The sequence below is a fragment of the Hemitrygon akajei genome, chromosome 11, assembly GCF_048418815.1.
Source record: "Hemitrygon akajei chromosome 11, sHemAka1.3, whole genome shotgun sequence".
In the NCBI taxonomy this organism is placed as follows: Eukaryota; Metazoa; Chordata; class Chondrichthyes; order Myliobatiformes; family Dasyatidae; genus Hemitrygon; species Hemitrygon akajei.
In genome coordinates, this window is record NC_133134.1 from 46,068,318 (window position 1) to 46,093,606 (window position 25,289).

At 41.5% G+C, this 25,289-nt stretch overlaps 1 protein-coding gene across 4 annotated transcripts in view; it reads right to left on the minus strand.

Annotated features, from left to right (window-relative positions):
• The window catches only part of pla2g10 (phospholipase A2 group X), a 45,163-nt gene that overhangs the window by 14,512 nt on the left and 5,362 nt on the right, over positions 1-25,289 (minus strand). For 2 of the 4 annotated variants that reach the window (XM_073060762.1, XM_073060763.1), the window contains exon 2: positions 2,349-2,502. In XM_073060762.1, coding sequence (XP_072916863.1) covers positions 2,349-2,439 — 91 coding nt within the window. In that variant the 5' untranslated portion in view covers positions 2,440-2,502. Of the gene's footprint in view, positions 1-2,348; positions 2,503-12,791; positions 12,881-25,289 lie in introns of all 4 variants that reach the window. The other 2 variants (XM_073060764.1, XM_073060765.1) reach the window with 2 other exon arrangements.

A 25,289-nucleotide genomic window follows, 5' to 3' on the forward strand; every position in this document is an offset into this window, starting at 1 on the left:
ACAATGGGAATGAAACTGGGCATACAAAACAGGTAAAATTACATTTGCCTACCATTGAATGCCACAATTAATTTTTAATTCCATTGAAACGGAATTGAATATTGGACCAAGTACACAAATGGTGTGACAGGTGTGGATTCCCTTATTTAAATCAAAACATTTTTTCTGAGTTTGGTTAAGATAAATAAGGGTAATAGCACAAGTTTTCACAATGTTACCTCATATGACTCACATCCACCCCCACTTCCTTCTTTCCGATCTACTCAACCTCACTTTGATCTCTCCTGTCCATATCTGCCTTTCCTGCTGGGAATGGTTTCTGCACCTTTTGATTTGAACCTGCCTGAAGCCAATAAACAATTCTTTTTCACCAATTGTTTTGGTCAGCATGTGGCTGCTGCAAATGAAGCTCTTCAATTAAAACAGCCAAACATAAAGTGTTTGTATTCCATACTTTGCCTATGGCCCAGTTAAAAGCCAGGCAAGAAATCTGAACGTTTTAAGGAAAGTACTCATAAAGTTCTCAGAACATTAATCTGTCTTTGGCTTTCAGACAGATGATTAAATGTTAACTATTACCAGCATGTAACATGCAAAAATACAGCTGCATAAAGTCTCTCTACAAAAGTAGAAATTTGATAAATATCATCTTTTTTCAAACATATTTATTTTTCAACCAAGATTCGAATTTCTTAAGTGAGCATTGACATGAAACAAAGTTAAAGAGCTAACTAGATAGGACATAGCTGATTTTCAGATTCAGCAACATAAGGGCTAATAGAAATTTCTCAAAAATGCTTTTCTTAGGTTGGAGTTTGCTGGTTGGATTTTCCTTGTTTCAGTATTTTTACCTAGTGTTAGTACAAAGCATTTCACGCCTAGTTTTGCTAAACTTACTGCAGGGAGACATGCTTATATTATTTGGGAGGAAACCTTTCAGCTGGCAGAGAGACAAAGCTTTCTTCCCACTCATAAAAAGCCTAATTCATAAATGGACAGCATGCAAACTCATGGCAGTTTTTAAATTCATTTGAACTTCAAGGAGTTTACAGAATACTGGGCAAAGAAATCTGAATCGCAGGCAGAATAAAGTGCACTTTACACACTAAGGTAGAATAAAAGGACCTGTAAGAATGTGGATGCAATATTACTTAAAAATTGACAGCTGTTTGGCTGTATTGAGATGTAGGATAACAGACTTAGATGTCAAATTTGGGAATTCTTCATCATTCAAAGGGTGAAATTTTTCCAACAACAAGCAGGGCATATTAGTCCAACTACTTATGTTAACTCTGTTAGTGATAGATTTTTTTCCTAGACAAGGACGGTGGAATGGATACAGATCAAGTACAATCTCATTGAATGGTGGAATAGACAAGAGGAGCTGAGTGACAAACCCATGTTATTAAGCATTAGGTTTTGTAACTCTATAGACATTTTTCCTTCCTGGTCTTGCACCCCACCCGCCTGTGTTTCACATTGCATTCTAACAGCAGCGCTTTCAACATCAGAAAACGTCTCTTGAATACACGAGGTCATAGATTCTGTCCAGCTAGTTGTACAATTTAACCACTGAAATCTATCCCAAATTTAAAAAAAAATAAGATTTTCTAGTGCTGTTTGGAATCTCACTGATGAAATTAAGTGCATTTCAGTGAATTTAAGCTGTTTAGCATAACTGGCGATACATAATAAAACAGTTACGAAACAAAGGTAGCTTGGGGAAAGCATACACAATTAAAGTATACATAATGAATCCTAATTAAAGTAAAAACAAAAAAAGTCAAAGTTAAGGGGCAGTATGTTGATAAACCCTTCATTTCAGAACACTCACCTGCATATCTGACTGTCTCTGCGGAACATATTTAACTGTTTAGAGATAAATATTGGTGAATGCATGGAAACTGAAAATGGTAATCTTGCCAGCATGCTAAAATGAATTTTTTTTTGTTTCTTCCTATTGCCTTCCTAATTATATCTTGACATTTTCACAGAATGATGCATTGTTGGATTCTCCAAAAAGATTCAGCCATTTCACTCCTCTGAAAAATCAAGTTCAATGTGTTACTTTTCATGCCCCATATTTCAGATCAGAATTCAGGAACACTGAATTATCCACATCTCTGTGGATTCCTCCATTATTGTTGAGAACTGCGGTAAAATTCCTGCCTAAATTTTCTGTGAAATGCACTCTTCTTTTCTTAGTTATTATCTTCATGTTTCTTTTAGAACTTTAAATGCAGTATACTTAATAATGTATAAGTAAAAATATTTCTCATAGCAGTCTTTGTCCTTAATTGTCTCCAAATAATATTTTAACAAAATATACAAATGATAATTCAGTTTACCTGATAGCAGTAAAAATAGCCAAAAGATTATGGAATGCATAGATGAAATTGAAGCTGCTCCAGTTACAGACTCAGAATAAGAAGTTGTCATATATCTGGCTTCTTCAAGTGTCTTGAAGCTAATATCCGCTTAAAACTCTTCTGGACCTCACTTCTTGAAAGCAAGCATATAATAACAGCAATTTCAGCACTTCTACCATTTCCACAGTGAAACTAAATGGCAATTTCACAAATCACAGAATAACTGTAGCCACAAATATCCTAGTGGTCAAGTTGTGGGAAAACTTCCAAAGTTTTTTTTAAATGCCAAATTGTGCGATACAAGATGATTTTAACTTATCTACTTAACTGATGAAAAAGATTATCTCTGTCAGCACCCATATGATATGATGTTTCCAAAATTTTACAGTAAGGTAAAATTACCCTTTAGGACCCGACTTAACACTTCCCTGCAATAATAACCATTAACACTGATGTAGTGGTATCCCAGAAATAATAATAAATAGTTTGTGAAGTTTTAACCCCAAGGGGGGTAGTTACTGTGAGGAATGGAAAGTCTTAGCCATACATTCAGCAACATGTATTCCTCGCCAACAGCAACATGAAGCATGCTACATTTCAGTTGTGTAGTTAACATGCCCACCTTGTAACAGCAATGATCGCTGCACTGGTGCAAGCAGTTTTCACCTGTAACGAAGGAGGAGCAACTCTGATGGGCAGAAGGGTGCAAAGTCGCCCCCCCTTTTTGAGAATCGCAAAATCGCTATTATTTCGGCTCTGATACCAAGGAGATGAGAGAAATAAACAGCTCATACAAATTTATGAGAGAGAGGCACAGCACAGGTTGGAATGTCTCCTATTGACAAAGAGAGAGATTACTGCTATTGTCTCTTGGAGAAAGAATTGTGTATTGAGTACTGTTCTATTCATTGAAACCCCTCAGGGGGCAACCAGAGTGGGTTGGTGGAGGGATTGCATCATCCCAACCTGATTGACACCTGAGACCCCGTGAGTGGGGATAAAAGTAGGGTCTGGGGAAACACCCCTCAGATGCACCAGGAGAGACGCTACGAGACCGGTAGGGGGGCTTGTGTGTGTGTCCACCCTTGCCTGGGTGACGAGTCCTCCATGGAACGGTCTAGCTAAAGGACGGAGGGGTCATACGTGAATGGCCACAACAACAACGCATTGACGGATCAAGATCATAAAAAGGAAAGTCGGCAAGTTACTCTCTCTCTCTCTCTCTCTCTCTCTCCAACAATTGCAACACAGTGATCAGCAACTACCGCAGCCTGCATGAACTGAACTGAACTTTATATTTCTATCGGACAATTCATTATCCCCTAGACAACGATAGAGCTTATTTCTTATTGATTATTATTATACCCGCACTTTTAGGTTTAGTATTGATGACATATATTATCTGTATATTTGCATTGATATTATTTTTGTGTATTTTTACTAATAAATACTGTTAAAAATAGTATCATCAGACTTCAACGGATACTCCTATCTTTGCTGGTAAGATACCCAGTTACGGGGTTCGTAACACACCTCATCAGCTATTCTTCTGACTTAGTTTCTGAATGATAGCATCACTTAGATTAGAGGAAGTTTCATTCTGTCAAACCACATCTTCTGGGAAGTAGATTAAAATTCCCCAAACTCATTTTATATTAGTTTCTGTCAAACATATTGTGCTGACTATTACCATAAACACTGGAAACACAAGAGGCCACAGGTGCTGGTAGCTGGAGCAACAAAAAATATCTGCTAAAAGCATTCAGCAGCATCAATGGGGAGGAAGATTACTTTTTGGTTCAGGTCAAACCCTGGCATAAAGACTCCTCTCAAACCTCAGTCCCTATGTGGGGTTTCAACCAAGATCATCTCACTTTCTTTACCCCTACAAATGCTGCTCAACCTACTGAATTCCTCCAGCAGATTGTTTGTTGCCATAAACTCCGATGATTTCGTTTCCTAGTGATTAAGCACGCATATTGTTGCTCAGACTGAGCTACTGCATCTGTTCCAATCAAAACATTTTTTTTCAAGATGGCACTCAGCTGCAGTCTCTGTTGAGATCATTGGCTAGACCTAGGTAGTTTTTTTAACTTTATTTTAGGTTTGTAGGTATGGTTTTGGTGACAGTGAAGGCAGTTAGGGGTCAGGTTAGGGTTTAGGGACAGAGATGTGACAGAATTAGAGGACAAGCTGGAATGTAAGCCTCCACTCCACATTCAAAAGCCAGTGACGAAGGCATGGTCAGACCAACGAGGACATTCAGGGTCCTGTCATTGACAAGAATGAAGTTTGAGACCTCGTTATCGGGGTCCCGTGGAGTGGAGGCCCGATGGCCAGAGGAGGAACAGGATTTGTTTCTCTGTGGTTGCCTTGTTACTTGGTGTTTTGTGTTTTGTTGTGTTCTGTGTTGTGCTGCCGGGTATGATGAGCATATGCTATGTTGGCACTGGAATGTGAGGCAACACTTACCGGCTGCCCCCAGCACATCCTTGAGAGTGCTGGTTGTTAACACAAGACACATTTCACTGTATGTTTCCACATACATGTGATAAATAAATCTAAATGTAAATCTGAATCTGATACAGTTGTTAAATAGGATTTTTGACTCCCTGACCAACAAGCCACTATCGCTGAGGATAAACAGCCGCAATTGTCCTCAACACTGGTGGGAAGGCAGCAGAGAGAGGAGAATCATAGTTGGAAAAGGGGGCAGGGAGAGGGGAGGGAGCAGGAAACACCAGAGAGACGCTCTGTAATGATCAAATAACCATTTGTTTGGATTCAAATGACCCTGCCTAGTGTCTGGACCCACACCACCAACCCTGCCACCTTGGCATTTCTTCTCTGCCACCTGTCCCACACTCTCCCGCTTCGCCCCACCCTCACTAGTCCCAACATCCTTTGCTCCCTCCGGATTACAAACTCACTGTCTGGTCCACGTTGACAAAGACAGCACTGTGCAAAATAACTAAGTAGTGCAGAAAGGGAGCAAAAACAGTGAGGGAGTATCCATGGCTGAACTGTTCAGAAATCTGATGACAGATGTAAAAGAAGCTGTTCTTAAAACATTGAGTGTGTGTATTCAAATTCTTGTACCTCATCATTGACGATAGTAATGTGAAGAGGGCACGTCCTACATGTGAGATCCTTAATGATGGATGCTGCCTTCTTGAGAATCGCCTTTTGAAGATGGCTCAATGGTCAGGAGACTTAACAACAGTGCTTAAGTTGAGGGGATTCAGTGCTTTAAGTTTGTAGGAGAGATCGAGGCCAATAGCCTGTCCTGGTCCAAACCCATAAATAACATGACCAAGTACACCAGTGCCTCTACTTCCTTGGAGACAAAAGAAATTTGGCCTGCCCCTATTGACCAACACTAATTTTTATAGACACACCATAGGAAGCATTTTATCCATATGCATAAACACAAGAGATTCTGCAAGTGCTGGAAATCCAAAGCAACAGAGACAAAGTGCTGGAGGAACTCAGCAGGTCACGCAGCATCTATGGAAATGAACAAACAGTTGATAATTCAGGCCGAGGCCCTTTTTCAAGACGGGAATGGAAGGGTGAAACATTAGAATAAAAGGTGAGAGGAAGGGGAGGAGGATAGCTAGAAGGTGATTGGTGAAGCCAGGTAGGTGGGAAAGGTAAAGGATTGGAGAGGAAGGAATCTGATAGGAGAGGAGAGTGAACCACAGAAGGGGAAGGAGGGGGGACACGAGGGGTGGGTGATCAGCAGGTGAGAAAAGGTAAGAGGCCAGAGTGGGGAATAGGAGAAGAGGGGAGTGGGTGGGAAAATTTCTTTACCAGAACGAGAAATCAATATTCATGCTAACAGGTTGGAGGCTACCCAGGCGGAATATAAAGTGTTGCTCCTCCACCCTGAGGCTGTTTAGGTACTTACGAGAAAGCTGTGCACACATTTATTTAAGAACGAGAGCAGCAAGTTTAGCAAGTACCGCAGTTCAGTGACCGTGAGATCTGGGGCCAGGAGGTACATAATGAAGACATTTCAGCTGAGGTAAATTGAAAGGCCAAATAAAGGGAAGTAGCATGAAATGAGCCAGAATCCCAGAGTAAGATGAATTACCCTGGACAATTGAACAGTCCCTGATTATCAGTTTGTGTCTGAGCTATGGCGGAGGCTTTATTAGAACAACGGAAATGTTTGCAGTTCTTGGTAGCAGGATGAGTCTGTGACTTGTTTGGATGATACAAGACAGCTGTTTTGCAGAGCTTTTGGGATGATAATTGTTCCATTAACAAAGTTCTCTGATAAGGTGGAAGGTAAAAGCTCAGCATGGGATGTTGACATCAATCAAATCTGATGATGTCGCTGCAGTAGACAGGACCTACTAGGCTTAAATCAAATTCAGACTGATCGATGACTGTGTTGTGCTGTGGAAGTGATTCAAAGATTCTGAAGCTCCCATGAATGATGTTACGCCAGATAGAGCTCAAGCATGGCAAGATAGGCTGAAAACAGTTAAGACCAGTGTGAACAGTGGAAGCATTCCAGAAAGGGAAAGTCAAAGACAACATCTTTCTAACTTCAAATCAAACAGCACAGAATAAGAAAGCTGAAGGTTATATGCAGTTAATCAGAGAACTTAGAACAGTACAGCAGAGTATAGGCACTTCAGCCCATGATGTTGTGCTGACCTTTTAGATCAATCTAAGCATTCCCTCCCATATGTAGCCTCCGTCAGTCATGGTCAACTATGGGTACTGCGCTTCTGGTAGTCACTGGGAGTGGCTTTTCCAGGGTGCAAGCCAGGGCAGAGTCGATATGGAGATCTGTCTGTTGCCCATGCAGTCTCGACCCCCCTCTCCATGCTGACGACAGGTCCACAGGAACGATGAAAGTCGATACAGTTTGGTGCCAGCAGCATCGCAGGAGTTGCCGTGCCAGTGCTGGGTACAGCAGTCAGCCGCCTTCGGGACTCTGACTCCGGATTTTTCCTCAGGGTTGACTCCCAAAGCTTCTCCCATGAGTGGGTATAGCCACAAGGCAGCAGAGGTTTGAAATCGGAGTTTTCCCTCTCCTAGATGAGCTACCATCCGTGGTTAATGAGCCCCATCTGCCCAGAGCAACTGGTTTTAAGGCGCCAGTGGCCCACCTTTGCCCCTTCTGTCAGTGAGAACAGCTCCGCCGGGCATCAGAACTATGCCACACGTGAAGGCCAGGAGTTGGACTTGGTTGTCAGAGGCTGTTTGAGATGCACACCATGAAGAGCATTTGTTTAGCAGTGGGAGCTCATCCCCACTACCACCCTTCGGCTATGACTACCCTTGGAGCCTCCCTCCCATATAACCTTCCATTTTTTTCTCATCCATGTGCCTGCCTAAGAGATTCTTAAATGTATCCGCATCAAAAGAGATGGTTGTTGACTTCAGGAGGGCATGGAGCGACCACTCCCCGCTGAACATTGACGGCTCTTCAGTAAAGATTGTTAACAGCACCAAATTTCTTGGTGTTCACCTGGCGGAGAATCTCACCTGGTCCCTCAACACCAGCTCCATAGCAAAGAAAGCCCAGCAGCGTCTCTACTATCTGCGAAGGCTGAGGAAAGTCCATCTCCCACACCTCCATCCTCATCACATTCTACAGGGGTTGTATTGAGAGCATCCTGAACAGCTGCATCACTGCCTGGTTCGGAAATTGCACTATCTCCGATCGCAAGACCCTGCAGCGGATAGTGAGGTCAGCTGAGAAGATCATCGAGGTCTCTCTTCCTGCCATCACGGACATTTACACTACACGCTGCTTCCGCAAAGGAAACAGCATTATGAAGGACCCCATGCACCCCTCATACAATCTCTTCTCCCTCCTGCCGTCTGGGAAAAGGCTCCGAAGCATTCGGGCTCTCACGACCAGACTATGTAACAGTTTCTTCCCCCAAGCTATCGGACTCCTCAACACCCAGAGCCTGGACTGACACCTTGCCCTACTGTCCTGTTTATTATTTATTGTAATGCCTGCAATGTTTTTGTGCACTTTATGCAGTCCAGTGTAGGTCTGTAGTCTAGTGTAGCTTTCTCTGTTTTTTTTTATTACGTTGTTCAGTCTAGTTTCATGTAACACCATGGTCCTGAAAAACATTGTCTCATTCTTACTATGCACTGTACCAGCAGTTATGGTTGAAATGACAATAAAAGTGACTTGACTTGACTTGATCTCCCACCACCTCCAGCACTGTGTTCCATGCACTTACCATTCTCTGTATAAAAACCTACTTCTGACATCTCTCTTATAATTTCCTCTAATCACCTTAAAAGTATGTCTTCTCATTTTAGCCATTGCCACCCTGGGGAAAAGGTGCTGTCCGTCCAATCTATCTATGCCCCTTATTATCTTATACGTCTCTATCAAGTCCTTTCTTATCATCCTTCCGTCCAAAGAGAAAAGCCATTGCTCATAAGACATGCTCTCTAATCCAGTAGCATTCTGGTAAATCACCTCTGCACCCTCTCTAAAGCTTCCACATCCTTCCTATAATGAGGAGACCAGAACTGAAGCAGAATACTCCAAGTGTGTCTGACCAGGGTATTATAAAGCTGCAACATTACCTCATGGCTCTTGAACTTAATCTTTAAACTAACAAAGGCCAACACACCATATACCTTCTTAACTACTCTATCAACTTGCATGACAACATTGAGGGACCTATGGACTTGGACCCGAATACTCCTCTGTTCCTCCACATTGCTAAGAATCCTGCTTAACTCTGGAACATCCAGTAGCTATTCCTGCCCACGTGACAGCCACGTCTCTGTAATGGCCACAGTGTATATGAGTAAACCCATTTCAACCCATCCAAATGACTACATTTATGCCCTATCCACTGCCTATCCTTCTGTCCCAGGAAGTGGCCACAAATGAAGAAGACACTGACCTCGAGGAATATGCCTCATCTTTCACAAGCTGCATCAGTAAGTGTGTAGATGGCATTGGTACCTCAAGAACGGTCATTTGATGGCCCAACCAGAAGCCCTGGCTGAACACAGAAGTGCACTCCCTATTCTAAGTGCAGAATGCAGCCTTCAAATCCGGTGACAGAACAGTCAGGAGAAACCTCACCTTAGGCATCTTTGAACTGTTCCCACCTTCCCTATGGTCTTACTTTCAAGAAATCTTCATCTCATGTTCTCAATATTTATTGCTTATTTTTTTCTCTTTTGAATTTGCACAATTTGTCTTTTGCTCATTAATTATGGTTCTTAGATTTACTAAGTATGTCTGCAAGAAAATCTCATCAATGCCTCTACTGTACTTTCTGCAGAGGCTGAAGAGAACAGGACTATGCACATCCATAGTCACATCATTCTACAGATGTGTAGAAGCTTCTACAATGGCTAGTAAAAACTGTCTAATGCATCACCAGCACCAGCCTAATCATCAAGGACATATACACAGAAGGGTGCCAGAAAAGGGCCAGTAACATGATGAAGGACCCCACCCTCCTTACCCATGGACTCTCTGTCTCACTCCCATCTGGAAGGAGGCTATGTAGCATCCATGCCAGGGTTGTCAGACTCAAAGCAGTTACTTTCCCCGAGCAGTATGGCTGATCAACACCTCCACCCATTAACCAACCCTTTCACACACTCAGCCACTATCATTTTATCACTTTCCATCAGCCACCTTATGTACAGACAGTTCTGGGCCTAAGTATCACCTTATGGACATACAATTAATCTATGTATACAAGTCAGCTTATGTATTTATATTTATAGTATTATTATTGTGCTCTTTATCTTATTGTGTTTTTTTTGTGCTGCATCAGATCTGGTTTAGCAATTGTTATGTTCTCCTTTATACTTGTGCACAGAAAATGATTTAAACAATCTTAAATCTTGAATCTCCACAGAATCTCTAAACATTGCATCCATCTTTATACAAACTCCATTATCTGACATACCACTCTGGTTCCCATACCCCTGCCAACCTTGTTTAAACTCGCCCCAGCAGTGCTAGCAAACTTGCTCTCAAGGACGTTGGTCCCTCACATGTTCAGGTGTAATATGTACCTTTTGTACTGATACCTTTCCCAGAAGAGATCGCAATATCCTCAAATCTGAAACATTGCCCCCGTTTCAATTCTTCAGCCACATATGCATCTGCCATATCATCCTATCCCTACCCTCAATGGCACATGACGCTGAGAGCAATCCTGAGATCACTGGCACTGAGGTCCTGCTCTTTAGCTTCTTTCCTTGCTCCCTACACTTGCGATTCAGGACTTCAAGAAAGTAATAATAGTAGTATGGAATGTGAGATTAATTATGCGTAATATTTTTTATAAATAATTTATGGAAATGATCAGAAATTGACAGATATTGTTGGAGTGTTAAATTAGTTTATTAACTAGATTTTCTCGTAGAAAGAACTAAAGAGATGCATAAATTTACGTGTGCTTAAGTTTTGGAACTGTGTAGCTAATATACAGGTCTATTACCAGGTTTTGGCAGCATAATGTCACATACATAAATAGTTAATCACTGGTAGAATTTAATGTACACAAAAGTCAACTTCAAGAACTGGGATGTACTGTGTGGAATGTCTTTGGTTGTTCCAAACATTATCATTTTGTTGGGTGTTGGCAATGTTAAGGAAAGGATTTTATTTTGTGTGATTGATAGCTCTGTTCTTGTCTTAATGAGCAGCAGCACAAAAGAGTCAAAAGACACTACAAGAGGGAGATGAATTTAATGATGAAACAGAACATATCAAGAAGTATGCAGAAGTTGATAATATTATCAAACTAATGGATCGAAAAGGATTCAAGACTCAAGAAGTTATATGTCTCATTAGCAGTTGTAATGAAGTGAAGGATTACAAAAATGGAGTAATTATTCAAGTAGACTTCGTCCATCTGCCTTTCAACCACAGCACCACCCCACCACCCCCCACCCCCTGTCCTCTCACCCACATCCATATCGCCTGCTAACTCTTGTTCCATCCCTTTCCTCCACTTTCTTACATTGGCTATCTCCCTTCTATTTCTCATTCTTGATGAAGGGCGTCAACCCCAAATGTCAACTGTCCATTTTCCCTCCATGGATGCTGCCTGATCAGTTGGGTTCCTCCACCTTTTGTGTATAACCAAGAAGGGTAGTTTTAATGGTGTATTATAATTTTAATTTAGTTTGGACAAGTACACTAACTCGTATCTGAATGCTAGAGAATTTCTAGGGTTTGTTCAGGGTAGGTTACTGCAATAACACATTCTAAAACTAGTTAGGGGTAGGTAATTATAGATTTAGCTGTAATAAATGTGCAAGATTTAGCTTTCGTTCCAGTGTTCCATTTCCATTTATTGGATTGTCATCATAATATAATTGGGTTCACTATGATGTCAAAATGTGGCTAATAAGCCCCACAGTGTTCCCATTGGCCATCCTAATCCTCACAAAATGGAGTGGAAGTCATCCATCCTCCATCCTGAGGGACTGCTGAAGAAGTGCCAAAAGGGAGAAGTGCAAAATAGCTACTCCACGTTTCCCATTTTGATGAAGCAGTGAAGCAAGAGTCTGTCCACAGTAAACTAAAACTATTTACCAGTAATGTTACAGGAAGTCTGGGTTTGTCAAAGCTCACCAATGATGCATTGTGTGCAATATACCTGGGAACATTAAATTAAATTACAAGAACTTACTAATACATTAATTAAATGAATCTAACTGTTCTTTTTAAACTTTAAATGGTTAACCGCGCATTATCTGTCAGAACACAACATTTTCTCAAATATTAATGGTGGTGATCCAAAGAGAATTAGAGGTCTGTATATATAGATTGTTAGAATGCTATATAGAACTTGCAAAACAATGATCAAAACATTTAATGTCATGCTGGGCTTTGTACCCAGAGGCCTGGAACATAAGGAAGCAGATGGGAACTAAATTAAATCTGGGCAGCTCACATCTGGAATACAGCAGACAGTTCTACTTTAGAAAAGATATATGTATATGGAAAGAACACAATGCTTAATTACTTGTGAATTCTGGTAGTTGGGTCACTGGAAGAGATAATATACAGTAGAAAGCTATGCTCAAAATCAAAAGCAAGAGTCAAAATCAAGTTTATCGTATGTACACGTATGCAGTGAAAAATTTACTTGCAGAAGCATTACAGTAACATAGCATCAATATAAGCAGCATTCACAAGAAAAAATAAAATATACATAATTTTTACAAGAAAAAACACAATTAGACTCAAAAAAGGCAATTTTAGTGCACAGTTCTCCAATGGTCATAGTGTTGCTAAATTATAATTATCAGGGCTTTACCATTTGGTTCAAGAGCCACTTCAGGCTTCTGTAGCTCCAGCCCAGTGCTGGCTGCAAGAAAATGGCATGGCCCATTTGGTGCCACTTAGCTGAATTTTTCAAGAATATTAACTGAATTATACTATACCTAGCTCACTGTGTAGACTTGCTGCTAACTTTTCTTGTCCGTAGACACTTAGTTTCTCTGATGCAGATGCTTCCTGCCTGACTGTGTCCCTTGAAATGGCAGAGAGACCAAAAAACATTTTAATATTTTTAAAAGTCTTCAATGACCAATTTGATTAAAACCTTTTCTTTCTAAAAAGCATGATTTAGAGCTAACAATTTTCATAAAAGCAGGGCTTTCTTGCTTTTCCTGTTCAATGACTTGGAACACTAACTCTGTTTCTCCCTCTACAGATACTATCTGAGTTGCTGAGTGTCCCCAGGTTTTTCTGTTCTTATACGGTTAAAAACACATTGCTCTACGAACCAGCCATCAGAAAAGTGATGTTGACAATCAATGTGGTCACAAAGTTTGGGTGTTGTGTCACTTGATGACATTAGTTAAGAAAGTTTTCTGCCAGAGAAGACGTGCAAACGTAAATACAATTGGAAATTTAGAATTGTATTTCCAACACATGCTAAATTGCCAGGAAGTGGGGTAATATTGTTCTATTCTGGGCTGAGATGATTTACCTGTACAACACCTCATTTTAATTACATACCTACTTTATATATATATATATATATATATATATATTTATTTATTTACCTATCTATCTATTTATTTATTTAGCAATACAGCGTGAAGTAGGCCCTCTTGGTCCTTTGAGCCACGCCCCCCCAGCAACACCTGACCAACCCGATTAACCCTAAACTAATCCCTAAACATACAACTTACCTGGTAGGTCTTTAGACTGTGGGGGGAAACCTGTGCATTCCACAGACTCCTTACAGGAAAGTGCGAGAATTGAACTCCAAACTCTGGAACATCCTGAGCTGTAATAGTGTTGTGCCAACCCCCAGGCTACCATGGCTGATCTAGGTTTATTCTGCAGTATAGACTTAGTGGACCTGAATTATTGCAATTCTGCTCAGACCAAAAAGCAGGATTCATTGGCAATGATGCTTAGTTCAACCCAAGCAGAGAATGGGGTTGTTGAGAAAAGGAGGTTACAATTCCCTTCATATCTTGCTAAATTTAATGACAACATGTTTTGAAGTATTCATACTAACAATACACTGGATTAACAGGCAGCGGGGGCAGGTGTGGAGCTAATTCTGTAGCATGGGAAAGTTGGGGCATTTATATACCCTGGAGGAGAACAAAACCTTAGAGGGACAAACATCCCTCACATTTTTGGGGACTAACATTTTCCAATATCCTAAATACATACATCTTATAAATTATAGAATAACTTGGACTTAAGACTACACAATAATTTTCAGGTTAATATAACATAGCTTGTCTACAGAGATGCTATGGCCAAGAAGACATACCGGCGCATCTACTGCCTCAAAAGGCTAAGGAAATTTGGCACGTCCCTCTCCTCTCCAAATTTTACAGATGTACCATAGAATGCATCCTATCCAGATGTATCAGAGCTTGTAATGGCAACTGCGCTGCCAAAGATTACAAGGAATTGCAGAGTTGGCAACACAATCCACTTCATCACAAAAAACGCCCTTCCTTCCCCTTGCTCTGTCTACAAAATAATCAAAGAATCCAGTCATTCTCTCTTCTCCGCCTTCCATCACACTGTTGATAACAAAAGCTTGAGAACATGTTACACTAGGCTTGTCAGCTTCTATCCTGCTGTTATAATACACTTGAATGATAAAGATGAACTCCTGATATCACAATCCATGATATCACTTGTCATGGCTGTTGCACCTTATTTGGATTTTCCATTGGGGCTCCTATGCCCCAAGCTCTCTCTTTTGTATCTCTTCTGCTCCTCCTTTCTCCAAAGTTAGAACAGAGTTATTAACATCTCATTGAATTTATCAATATTTTCATTTGCTGAGAGAGATGAAGGTCATACCATTGGAAAAGAGCTCAGTATTTTGTTGTCCATGTACTGCAGTACTTTTCACTTGTTTATACCCATTGCACCTGAAGCTCTATTCCCTTCCAACCAGCAGCAGCTTTTAATCTTTTCTTCAAACTTTTTGTTGGGCAAAATTAAGAACATCATAATGATTGTATTTTCTGTTTAACTGCAGAAGCTGATTTTTTTTAGTTATATTTAATATTTCATCACTTAGAAAGGAGCCGGACATTAATAATTAGTAATGAGTTTATTATTTTCACATGTACGAGATAGTGAAACGCTTTAGTTTATAAACCACCTGGACAGATCAGTCACTTCATAAGTCCACAAGAAAGCAACAACAGAATACAGAGTAGGGTGTTATATTTACAGAGAAAGTGCATTGCAAAGGGAGAGTTTGGGGCACAGGGATCCAAATGGAAAACTCAATTTATAATTGCCATTTTCACTGTTGGCATCATTTTAACCAAGCATTCCTCCATATTCTTTCAAGTTATAAATAACTACACTCCCTGAAATACTTTCTCACTGAATTAATTACAGTTTGCATGTTCTCATTGTGACGACATGGGTTTCCTCCTGGTGCTCCAGTTTCCTCCCACATACCAAGGGGTAGTTTAATTGGCCATTGCAAATTGCTCCCAGTGTGTCTGAGAATAGTAGAACCAGGAAGGAGCTGATAAGAAAGTGGAGAGAGTTTTTAAAAAGCTGGAAGTAGTGTAGGATTAGGGCAAATGGGTTTTTGATCGTTGGAATTGACTTGATGCAGCAAAGGGGTGTTTCTATGCTGTACCTCTGTATAATGTTTCCACTATCAAGTTCTTTTCAGTGTAAGACATCTCATTATAAAGAATACTCAAACACATCTTTGTGTGTGTATATCACTTTCAACTTTAAGAATCCTTGAAACTCTTGAATGAAAACAGAAAATGCTGAAATAATCAACCGGTTGGTTTGCATCTGTGCAGAGGGCAATGATTCAGATTGATGGCCTAAATAATTTACTGGAGAGCTAGATATGTAAATATGAGAGAAATGAATAATAAATAAAAGGGTATTCTTTCAGTGCTAGATGACATGGAATGGAAAGATGGTCATGTGGAGCATATCACAGGCCTGTCAGTCTTTTTCCAGTCAGGTTAATTCTATGTATTACAGAAAATAAATTTATTTTCAATTGTCCCATGCAGTAGCAACTTCCACATTCTTCCCACTCCATGGTAACAATAGTTTTCCTCAATTCTTTGTTGTATTTATCTTACCCTTAAAATGACAGATTTTGAAACTTCACTGTATCTATGCATGAAATGCAAAAGGTTGGTTTGCAGGTGCAGCAGGCTATCAAGAAGGCAAATAGAATGCTAGAGAGATTGAATTTAAGGGCGGGGAAGTTATGCTGTAACTGTACAGGGTATTGGTGAGGTCACACCTGGAGTACTGCATACGGTTCTGGTCTCCTTACTTGAGGAAGGATATACTGGCTTTGGAGATGGTGCAGAGTAGGTTCACCAGGTTGATTTCAGAGATGAGGGGGTTAGACTATGAGGAGAGATTGAGTCGCCTGGGACTGTACTCGCTGGAATTCAGAAGAATGAGAGGAGATCTGAAAGAAGCATATAAAATTATGAAAGGGATAAATAAGATAGAGGCAGGAAAGTTGTTTCCAGTGGTAGGTGAGACAAGAACTAGGGAACATTGCCTCAAGATTCAGGAGAATAGAGTTAGGACAGAGATGAAGAGGAACTGCTTTTCCCAAAGGGGGTGAATCTGTGCAATTCTCTGCCCAATGAAGCAGTGGAGGCCTCCTCAGTAAATATATTTAAGACAAGGTTGGATAGATTTTTGCATAGTAGGGGAATGAAGGGTTATGGGGAAAAGGCAGGTAGGTGGAGATGAGTCCATGGTCAAATCAGCCATGATCTTATTGAATGGCAGAACAGGCTCGACAGGCCAGATGGCCCACTCCTGCTCTGATTTTTTATGTTCTTATGTTCTGATCTAGCCTATCAAAACCCATATGAATTTTAAAGATCACAGGGTTAGCAGAAATACTGCCTTTCTAGAGCCCCAGTTGTTTGAATAGGTGTTCTTATTGATTGAACACTCCTTAAAATAGCAATGATTAATATTGATTGTAGACTTTCACAGATTTATTAAATACACTGTAATAACTATTATTAATAATAATTAAATACAGATTGAACAGCAAAACTTACAGAATTGTGTGAGATTTACCCAGGAAGTAGAAAACAGGTTAAAGCTGTGTCCTGTGTACTTGACCGGTCAAGGTATCAGTTCAAATACCTACAATTTATATTCCTTGTTCTCAGTTGTACTTAGTAATTCACATTACCTATTACAGAGTTAAAATTTAAGATTAATTATATTATATTATATTTGTAATACATATTCAACTCCCTAAACATGTTACACTTCTTAATTTTCCCAGGTACACTGAGTCCTTCAAAGGTTGAGTGAACAAAGCTTGTGCAGAATACTTGATGACTGATGGAGGCAAGGACATTGAGAACTATGGATTTCCTGAAGACAGACACTAATCTGATTCAACAATAGCCTTCTATTTATCTTCAAGTAGGAAATAAGGACACTTAATAATATTAGTCTTCAGTTCCATTCACAGCTCCTCAGATAATAAAGCAGTTTGCATTCCCATTCAGCAAAACCTGGGTAATATTCACGGTCTAGAAGTGGCCAGACAATGAGTGACTCAATAAGAATCAATTGCAGTTACAGTACACACTACAATTGAAGGCAAAAGTTCTTCACTGGAACAATACTGCATGAAATTTAGTACCAATCCACATAGTAACTGACCATTGTTGTTAATTGTACAGTAAATTAATTTGGGGTGAATTGGTGAAGTGCAGATAACTTTGAGGGTTACAGTGACAGATACTAAGGTTCTTAAGAAATGCAGGAACATAAAGAGGAGAATGAGAAAAGATGTTATGGTCCGGTCCGGAGCCCATATTCCGGTTCTTGATCCGGTCCACGGACCCCGGACTCCGGGTCTTGTAGTCGTCCCTCCTTTCACCCTTCAGCCCAAGTAGTCACACCTGTGGATCATCGTGGCTTGTTTGGACTCAAGGAGGCGCACCTGATGCCCATTGGCTGGCGGTGTATATAGGGGTCTCTGGGACTGGGGTGGGGGTTGTCGTCCCGCCTATCCTGTTCCTCTGGCTTGGAGTTCCCCTCGTTAAAGACGAGTTCTTTGAGTAAGTCTGGCAGTCACCCTGGACCTAATTCCTTTCCTATCCCTTGCCTCTGTTGGGCAAGCCTGGCTGGACTGCAGTTGCTTGGCAGGGGACTCTGCCCCTTTCTATCCCTCACTGCTGATGGGTTGTGCCCCGCAACCTACCCAGGTGCCCTGTGACCTGCTCAGGCCCCCTGTGTTCCTGCCTGGGAGGTCCGGGCTCTGCCTAGGAGTTAAGCGGCCCACCCAGTGAACTCCAAGATCCTGCCTCGCCTGAACTCCAAGACTCTCCCAGAACCCCAGAATCACCTTGAACGTCACGTCCCTCACGCACACCACGGTCACCACATCTTGTCTATCGTTTAGTTGTTCCCGTCCTGTCCCTAGTACTTCAGTGCCTGTGTCCTGCACTTGGGTCCAGCCTCCTGTCCCCTTATGACAAAAGATTCTGGGGGATGTTCAAAAGAACATCATCAACTTCAACTTCCAGCAATGTGGTGCTGAGTGCTATGACTTCAAAGTCCATCATACTCTCCTGATGTAAGGTTTTAATAAGCTGCCTGCTAAATCCTTGTCTCCAATACAGACACAGCAACCTTCTCCAGCCTTACAGCACTAAGTCAATGTACTTTAGTTCACCAACAATCAGCTAAGAGAGCCTGGATTTCATAAACTAAACTCTCACATTCTACCTTACAGGACCACCTACCCTAATCATAATGTGTCAATGACCGGAATGGCTCACTACAACCAGTGATGGACAACCCAATGTGAAGCATATTTGCACAGCCGTACAGGATTTACCTCACTACTAACAATGGTGTGCTAAATCCAGAGGGTATTCCTCTACTAACCCCCCCACCCCGCAACCTGTTTCTCCACCATCTTTTGCAACAGCAGGGACAGGTAGAATGCACTGGTATTTGTGTACTCAGGGTTCAAAGTAAATTTATTATCAAATTACATATATGTCATCATATACAACCTTGAGATTCATTTTCTTGCGGGCAAACACAGTAATCACAAGAAACACAATATAAGCAATGAAACAAGATGGACGAAGAATCAGTGTGCAAATACAAAATGATAGAGAAAAAGAGAAATAATAATAATAACTAAACAATAAACATCAAAAGCATGAGATGAAAAGTCCTTGAAAGTGAGTCCATAAGTTGTGGGAACAGTTTAGTGATGGGGCAAGTGAAGTTATCCCCTCTGGTTCAAGAGCCTGATGGTTGAGGGGTAATAGCTGTTCCTGGAGCTGAGGGCGCTGATCCGAGGCACCTGTACCTGCTTCCTGATGGCAGCAGCGTGATGAGAGCATGGCCTGGATTGTGGGTGGCCTTGATAATAGATGCTGTTTCCCTGCAGCATCACTCTGTATAGGTGTGCTCAATGGTGAGGCTTTACCAGTGATGGACTGGGCCGTATTCATTACTTTTCCATACAACTCTGAAATGATAACACTGAGGGATTTGAAGCCGCTGACTTTCTACACCCCTGATCCCCCAACGAGGACTGGTTCATGGACCTCTGACTTCTTCCTGCTGAAGTCAATAATCATCTTCTTGACCTTGCTGGTATTGAGTGAGAGGTTTCTGCTGTGGCACCACTCAGCCAGATTTTCAAAGTCCCTCCTATAGGCTGATTCGCCACCACCTTTAACTCAACCAGTGACAGTGGTGTTGTCAGTGACTTAAATATGGCATTGGAGCTGTGCTTAGCCTCACAGTCATAGGTGTAAAATTAATACAACAGCCACTCGCATCAGGATGAGGTTTATGTTGTGCACTCTTCTCTCCCTTTGCAGACTCGTACATCATGGCCCAATGCATGAAATGCATTCTGATGAAATATGGCATGAGCCAAACCCCACCATATGCTCCAGTGATGAGAGAACTTTACATGTTATTGCCTGCCTAGAAGAATAAGTTACAGGGAAATTAGTAGTGGGGGTGGGGGGAGGTTTGAAATAGGATTACTCTTTGAACTGGTACTGACTCAATGAGCTGAATGGCCGCTTTCTATGTCATAAGGAAAGATATGAAAAATATGGAAAGAAAAATGCAGCAATCAAATTACAAAAGTTTAACTGTACAATTTGGCTTAAATGGAATTTCATGGCTGAGTAAGGGACAGGGAGAAAAAGATCTTCATTCAGCGAGTGTTGAGAATATGGAGAGCTATCAATGCTGAGATAAACATTTGAAGAGATGAGGACTGGTTATTGATGCAGATTGATGTAGATGAAAAGGGATGTGCTTCAAATGGACCATAAGTGCTATTGAGAAGTTTTTTTGGGTCAGGTGGCCTATTTACAGTACCTGCTGGATTGTCTGTCACTAAACAAGCAGTGGAACAAAAAGCGTCAACGTAATGGGAACAAGCTTGAGTTAGCATGAAAGACTTCATTTATCATCGTGTGAATTAACTTCAGCTCCGAAATGACTGCACCTTATAAAACTTATAATAGGAATGAACTATGCAGCTGTGATAAAGGATTTAGCTATGAAATTCCCTGAGGCTTTCAGTAAACCTTGTGTACTACATCAGGGCAAGGCATTTCTGGCCACAATTTCAGTGGAAGCCAATTCTGCGATATCTCTGCTCCAAATTCAATCCACCTAAATTTCTCAGCATGCATTCCTCCCCCAAAGGACCTACCTACTGTCTATTAAAGTATATGTAAGTGCACTCTCAAACTAGCAGTATCCTAGGAGAAAGTATGCCTGTTGCTAGGATACATGTGCACTGACAGCTCGGTTGTTAAATGCTACCACTGGGAAGGGTGTTTCACACCAATCTTTTTGTCCTTAAATTTGTTCCTGATTATCTGTGCGAGATCACTGAAAAATGGTCACTCCACAAAGCAGTACACTCACCCAAGGGAAAGCACTTAAGCAGAAAGGATGGTAATTACGCATATATCTGTGCAAATATTTACAATGGAAGAGGCTAATAAAGATTGAGGGAGTTTTTAAAATCCCAGGGGTTATACACAACTCCCTCTACATTCCATTTACAATGCAAACATAGATGATATTTTCTTAAGAACTTTGTGAAATGGTGTGTATTTCACTAGTTAACACCACCCTTGTAACTAACAAACATGACAGCCTAAAGCGCGTTTATGAATTTTCAATTACACTAAAACAATGTTCTGTGTCAGCCTAACATGGTTATAAAAAACAAAATCACATGAAATATCCCTGTAATGTTTTGTGCTTAGTCATTTCCAGCATATACTGTTCTGTTGATCTCACATGCCGACACAGAGCCATGCAGCTGCGACTTCAGGAACCGGATCAGAAACAGAACCAGGTTTAGCATCACTGGCATACATTGTGAAATTCACTGCTTTGTAGTGGCAGTACATTGCAATACGTGATAATAAAAATGCTGCAGGAACTCAGCAGGTCAGGCAGCAACTGGGGCGATGAACAAAAAGTTGATGTTTTGGGCTGAGACCCATCCCCAGGATTGGAAAGGAAGAGGCAAGACTCCAAGATAGAAAGATGTGGCAAGGAGGAGGATAGCGAGAAGATGTAAGGTGAAGCCAGATGGGTAGGAAAGATAAAGGGCTGGAACAGAAAGAACCTGATAGGAGAGGAGAGTGGGAGAAAGGGAGTGGGAGAAAGGGAAGGTGGAGGGACCATAAGGCAGATAAGAAGAGGGGAGGGAGTGAGGGAATCACTTTTTTACTTGAAGGGGTAATCGATATTCGTGCCTCCAGTTTGGAGGTTATCCAGATGGAATATAACGCTCATCCATACTGAGGGTGGCTTCTTCTTGGCACAAGTGGAGGCCATGGACCAACATATCGGAAAATGGGAATGGGAAATAAAATGTTTGGCCACTGGGAAGTTCCACTTTGAGGATGGAGCAGGGATGCTCAATGAAGCAGTCCCCCAATTTACGATGGGCCTGAACAATGTAGAGGAGGCCACATCAGGAGCACCAGACACACCGGATGACCCCAGCAGATTCACAGGTAAAGTATTGCCTCACTTGGGAGGACTGAATGGAGGTGAATGGGCAGGTGTACCACTTAGGCCACTTGAAATGTTAAGTGCCAGGAGTGGGGAGGGACAAATGGGCAAGGGAATCATGGAGAGAGTGATCCCTGTGGAACGCGGGGGCGGGGGGGGGGGGTAAAGATGTTTGGTGGTAGGATTCTGTTGAAGATGGTGGAAGTTGCAGAGAATTATGTGTTGGGTGCAGAGGCTGGTGGGTTGGTAGGTAAGGATGAGAAACTCTATTTCTATTAAGGCGGCAGAAAGATAGGGTGAGAGCAGATGTTCAGGAAATGGGGGAGATGCGGGGGAGGTCATAAGCAGAACTTCCTGGTGGATAAACATCTTAATTCCGATTCCCATTCTCTGAGGCCACCCTCAGGGTGAGGAGTAACACCTCATATTCCATCTGCGTAAGCTCTAACCAGATGGCATGAGTATCAATTTCTCCCTCCTGTTAAAAAAAATTCCCTCCATCTCTCCTCTTCTACTCACCTCTCTGGACTCTTACCTCTTCTCATCTGCCTATCACCTTGCCCTGGGTCCCCTCCTCCTCCCCTTTCTCCGATGGTCCACTGTCCTCTCCTATCCGATTCCTTCTTCTCCATTTATCTCTCCAACACACCTGGCTTCACCTATCACATTCTAACTATCCTTTTTCCCCTCCATCAAACTTTTTACTCTGGCATTTTCCCCCCTTCCTTTCCAGTACTGAAGAAGGGTCTCAGTCCAAAACGTCAACTGCTTATCCATTTCCATGGATGCTGTCTGACCTGCTGAGTTCCTCCAGCGTTTTGTGTGCAGCTGCAGACTTACTCATGTTTATGTAAATATAATTAAATACATAGTACAAAAAGAAAGGAAAAATCCATACTGAGGTAGTGTACAGTGGTCATTCAGAAATCTGATGATGGGGAAGAAGCTGTTCCTTTAGCATAGAGTGTGTGTCTTCAGGCTTCTGCAGTTCCTCGATGGTAACAATGAGGAGAGGGCATGTCTTGGGTGATGGGGGCCCTTAATGATGAATGCCACCTTTCTGAGGCATCGCCTTTTGAAGATTCCTCGATGCTGAAGAGGTTAGCTGCTATGCTGGAGGAGGCAGGCGGGAGAGGAGAGTGCTTCCAAGGTCTCGGAGAATCCTGGATGGGCTAGTATAAAACAGAATCGACAGAAGACAAGTTGCTTGTCCAAGGGCACCACTGAGATCATCTAGTGCTACAGCCAAGAGTTTACCAGGCAGCTCTCTAAAGGGATAATTCTCCACGGATACCGACCCTGGTATCTTGGTTCTCTCCGGTGTTCAGTGGGCTGCTCAAATTTACATTCATAATTAACTATCTACCTCAGTATCAGAAAAACAATCCTAAAGTTGAACTAAAACAATCATAACCCTCTGTGGGGCTTCGAAGAATATGGGCCAAATGCAGGAAATTGGGATGTTGGATGGGCATCTTGACCAGCAAAGGCTCATGGGGACAAAGGGTCTGTATTTGCGTGATATTGCTCTAAGTCTCTAAGAGTGAAATTGTGAGGTTTGTGGTAATTGATCATGGAGTAGGATTTACTGGGTTTTAACATGTTGATTTCCGTGTTCCATCCTCTCCCTCATCATTGCCAGGTGTGCTGGAAACGACCGTGCAGCCAGGACTGTGTGAGGGATGTCCTTTCATGATTCCACACTGGGGAAAGGTGGGGAAGCCTGTGTGCCACTTCACAGAGTTGTCACAATAACCGTACCATTAACCCAGCATTAACCGGATTCGTTTCAGTGGAAGGAAAATCAGACAGCTTTGTTTCTATTCCTGCTACAATTCCTTTCTGATTCAGTCAGCCATTAAAATGAAAATCACTCTCAAACTGTGATTCATTTAGAGTAATGAAAACAACCGTTGTCAAAAGTTTTTCAAACACACTGGATCAATTTCATTGAATCAGACAATTTGGTTATATAAAAATAAATATTCTGAAGTGCGCAAAGCTGTAATATTGATTTCTATTAATCTTACTGTTAACTTGGGATCGTTGGAACAAGCAGATTACTAATAAACAAATTTTAACTATCAAGACTCTGAAATTGATGGTAGTCTTGGCATGTTAAAAATAGCACTTCTAAAATTGCTTTCTAAATCAGTAAGTGTGACTCAGAGCTTATCCCTGGCACTTGAGAAGTGGTACACAGAGAGCGGTACTCAAAGTGCATCTACTTTTTAAGGCAAATTTCTACAGCTTGTCTCCAGCCATGCAGAATATAATTTAGGATGTGTTTCCTACTAATGAGAGATGTGCTGAGAAAGCTAAAGGTTTATTTAATACAGCAGCATCTGCAATTGAGTTGTCTGCAACCATTATCACACTTCAAGATACAGAGGCAAAAAAGATCTCTGACGAAAGGCTCGTGTAACAAGAGAGTATGAACCAAACACTTCACTCAACTAAACAATATCACCTATGTAGATTAGATACTCTCCTGACATCAGCTGACAAGAACGCAGACAAAATCTCCTATTGTTGAGTATAGATGAATTTTATTAATTTCTGGAATGACCACCATTTATTGAACATCTCTAATTTTCTTTGACAAGGTGGTGCTGAGCTTCTTAAAACATAGCAGTCCTTCTGATGAAGGTACTTTCATAGTGTTGTTGAAGAGGGAGTACCAGGACTTAGACCCAGCAACTTTGAAGGACTAGTGATATACAGATAATTCCAAGCCACAATGGAAACAGCAGTCCGTAGTGGTGTCAGGCACCTACTCCCCTGATCTTTGCTTGTGGAGTTCACAAGTTAGAGAAGTGCTATCACAATAGTCTGAGCAACAACTTCTGCAGATCATACATTCTAGTCTAGAGCCACTCTGTGCAAATGGTGAAGAAAATGAATCTTTGTAGAGGTTAATGGATGCCAGTCACTCCCTTCCTCCCTCTGCCCTTTCACAAATACTGCCGCTCCCGCACTTACCATTCCATCCACAGCCCTCCTTCCTCAGGCATTCAATCTTGTCTGCTATTACTACTCCTGCGCATTTTTCAATCATTCCCTTGCCAAGGATCGACCCAACCCTCTACCAAGATGAAATATATTTCAGTTATGAACTATCAGAAGCTCCTGGGAGGCGCTGGCCCTCTGGATGAAGCTTGCAAATGCACAGATTGGAAGGGTGAAATCCATGTCCTTGTAGACCTGTTCACTAAAGAATAGATGAGAATGGGTTTTGAACTTAACATCCACAAGGCAAAGGTCCTTTAATCAGCCTGCCCCTGCTATACAAACCACCTTCTGACAATAGCTGTCCTCCCTTTTGCACCTGACACTGTTACGTACCCCGTAACTGGGTCACTTACCACCAAAGATAGAGAGGTCCA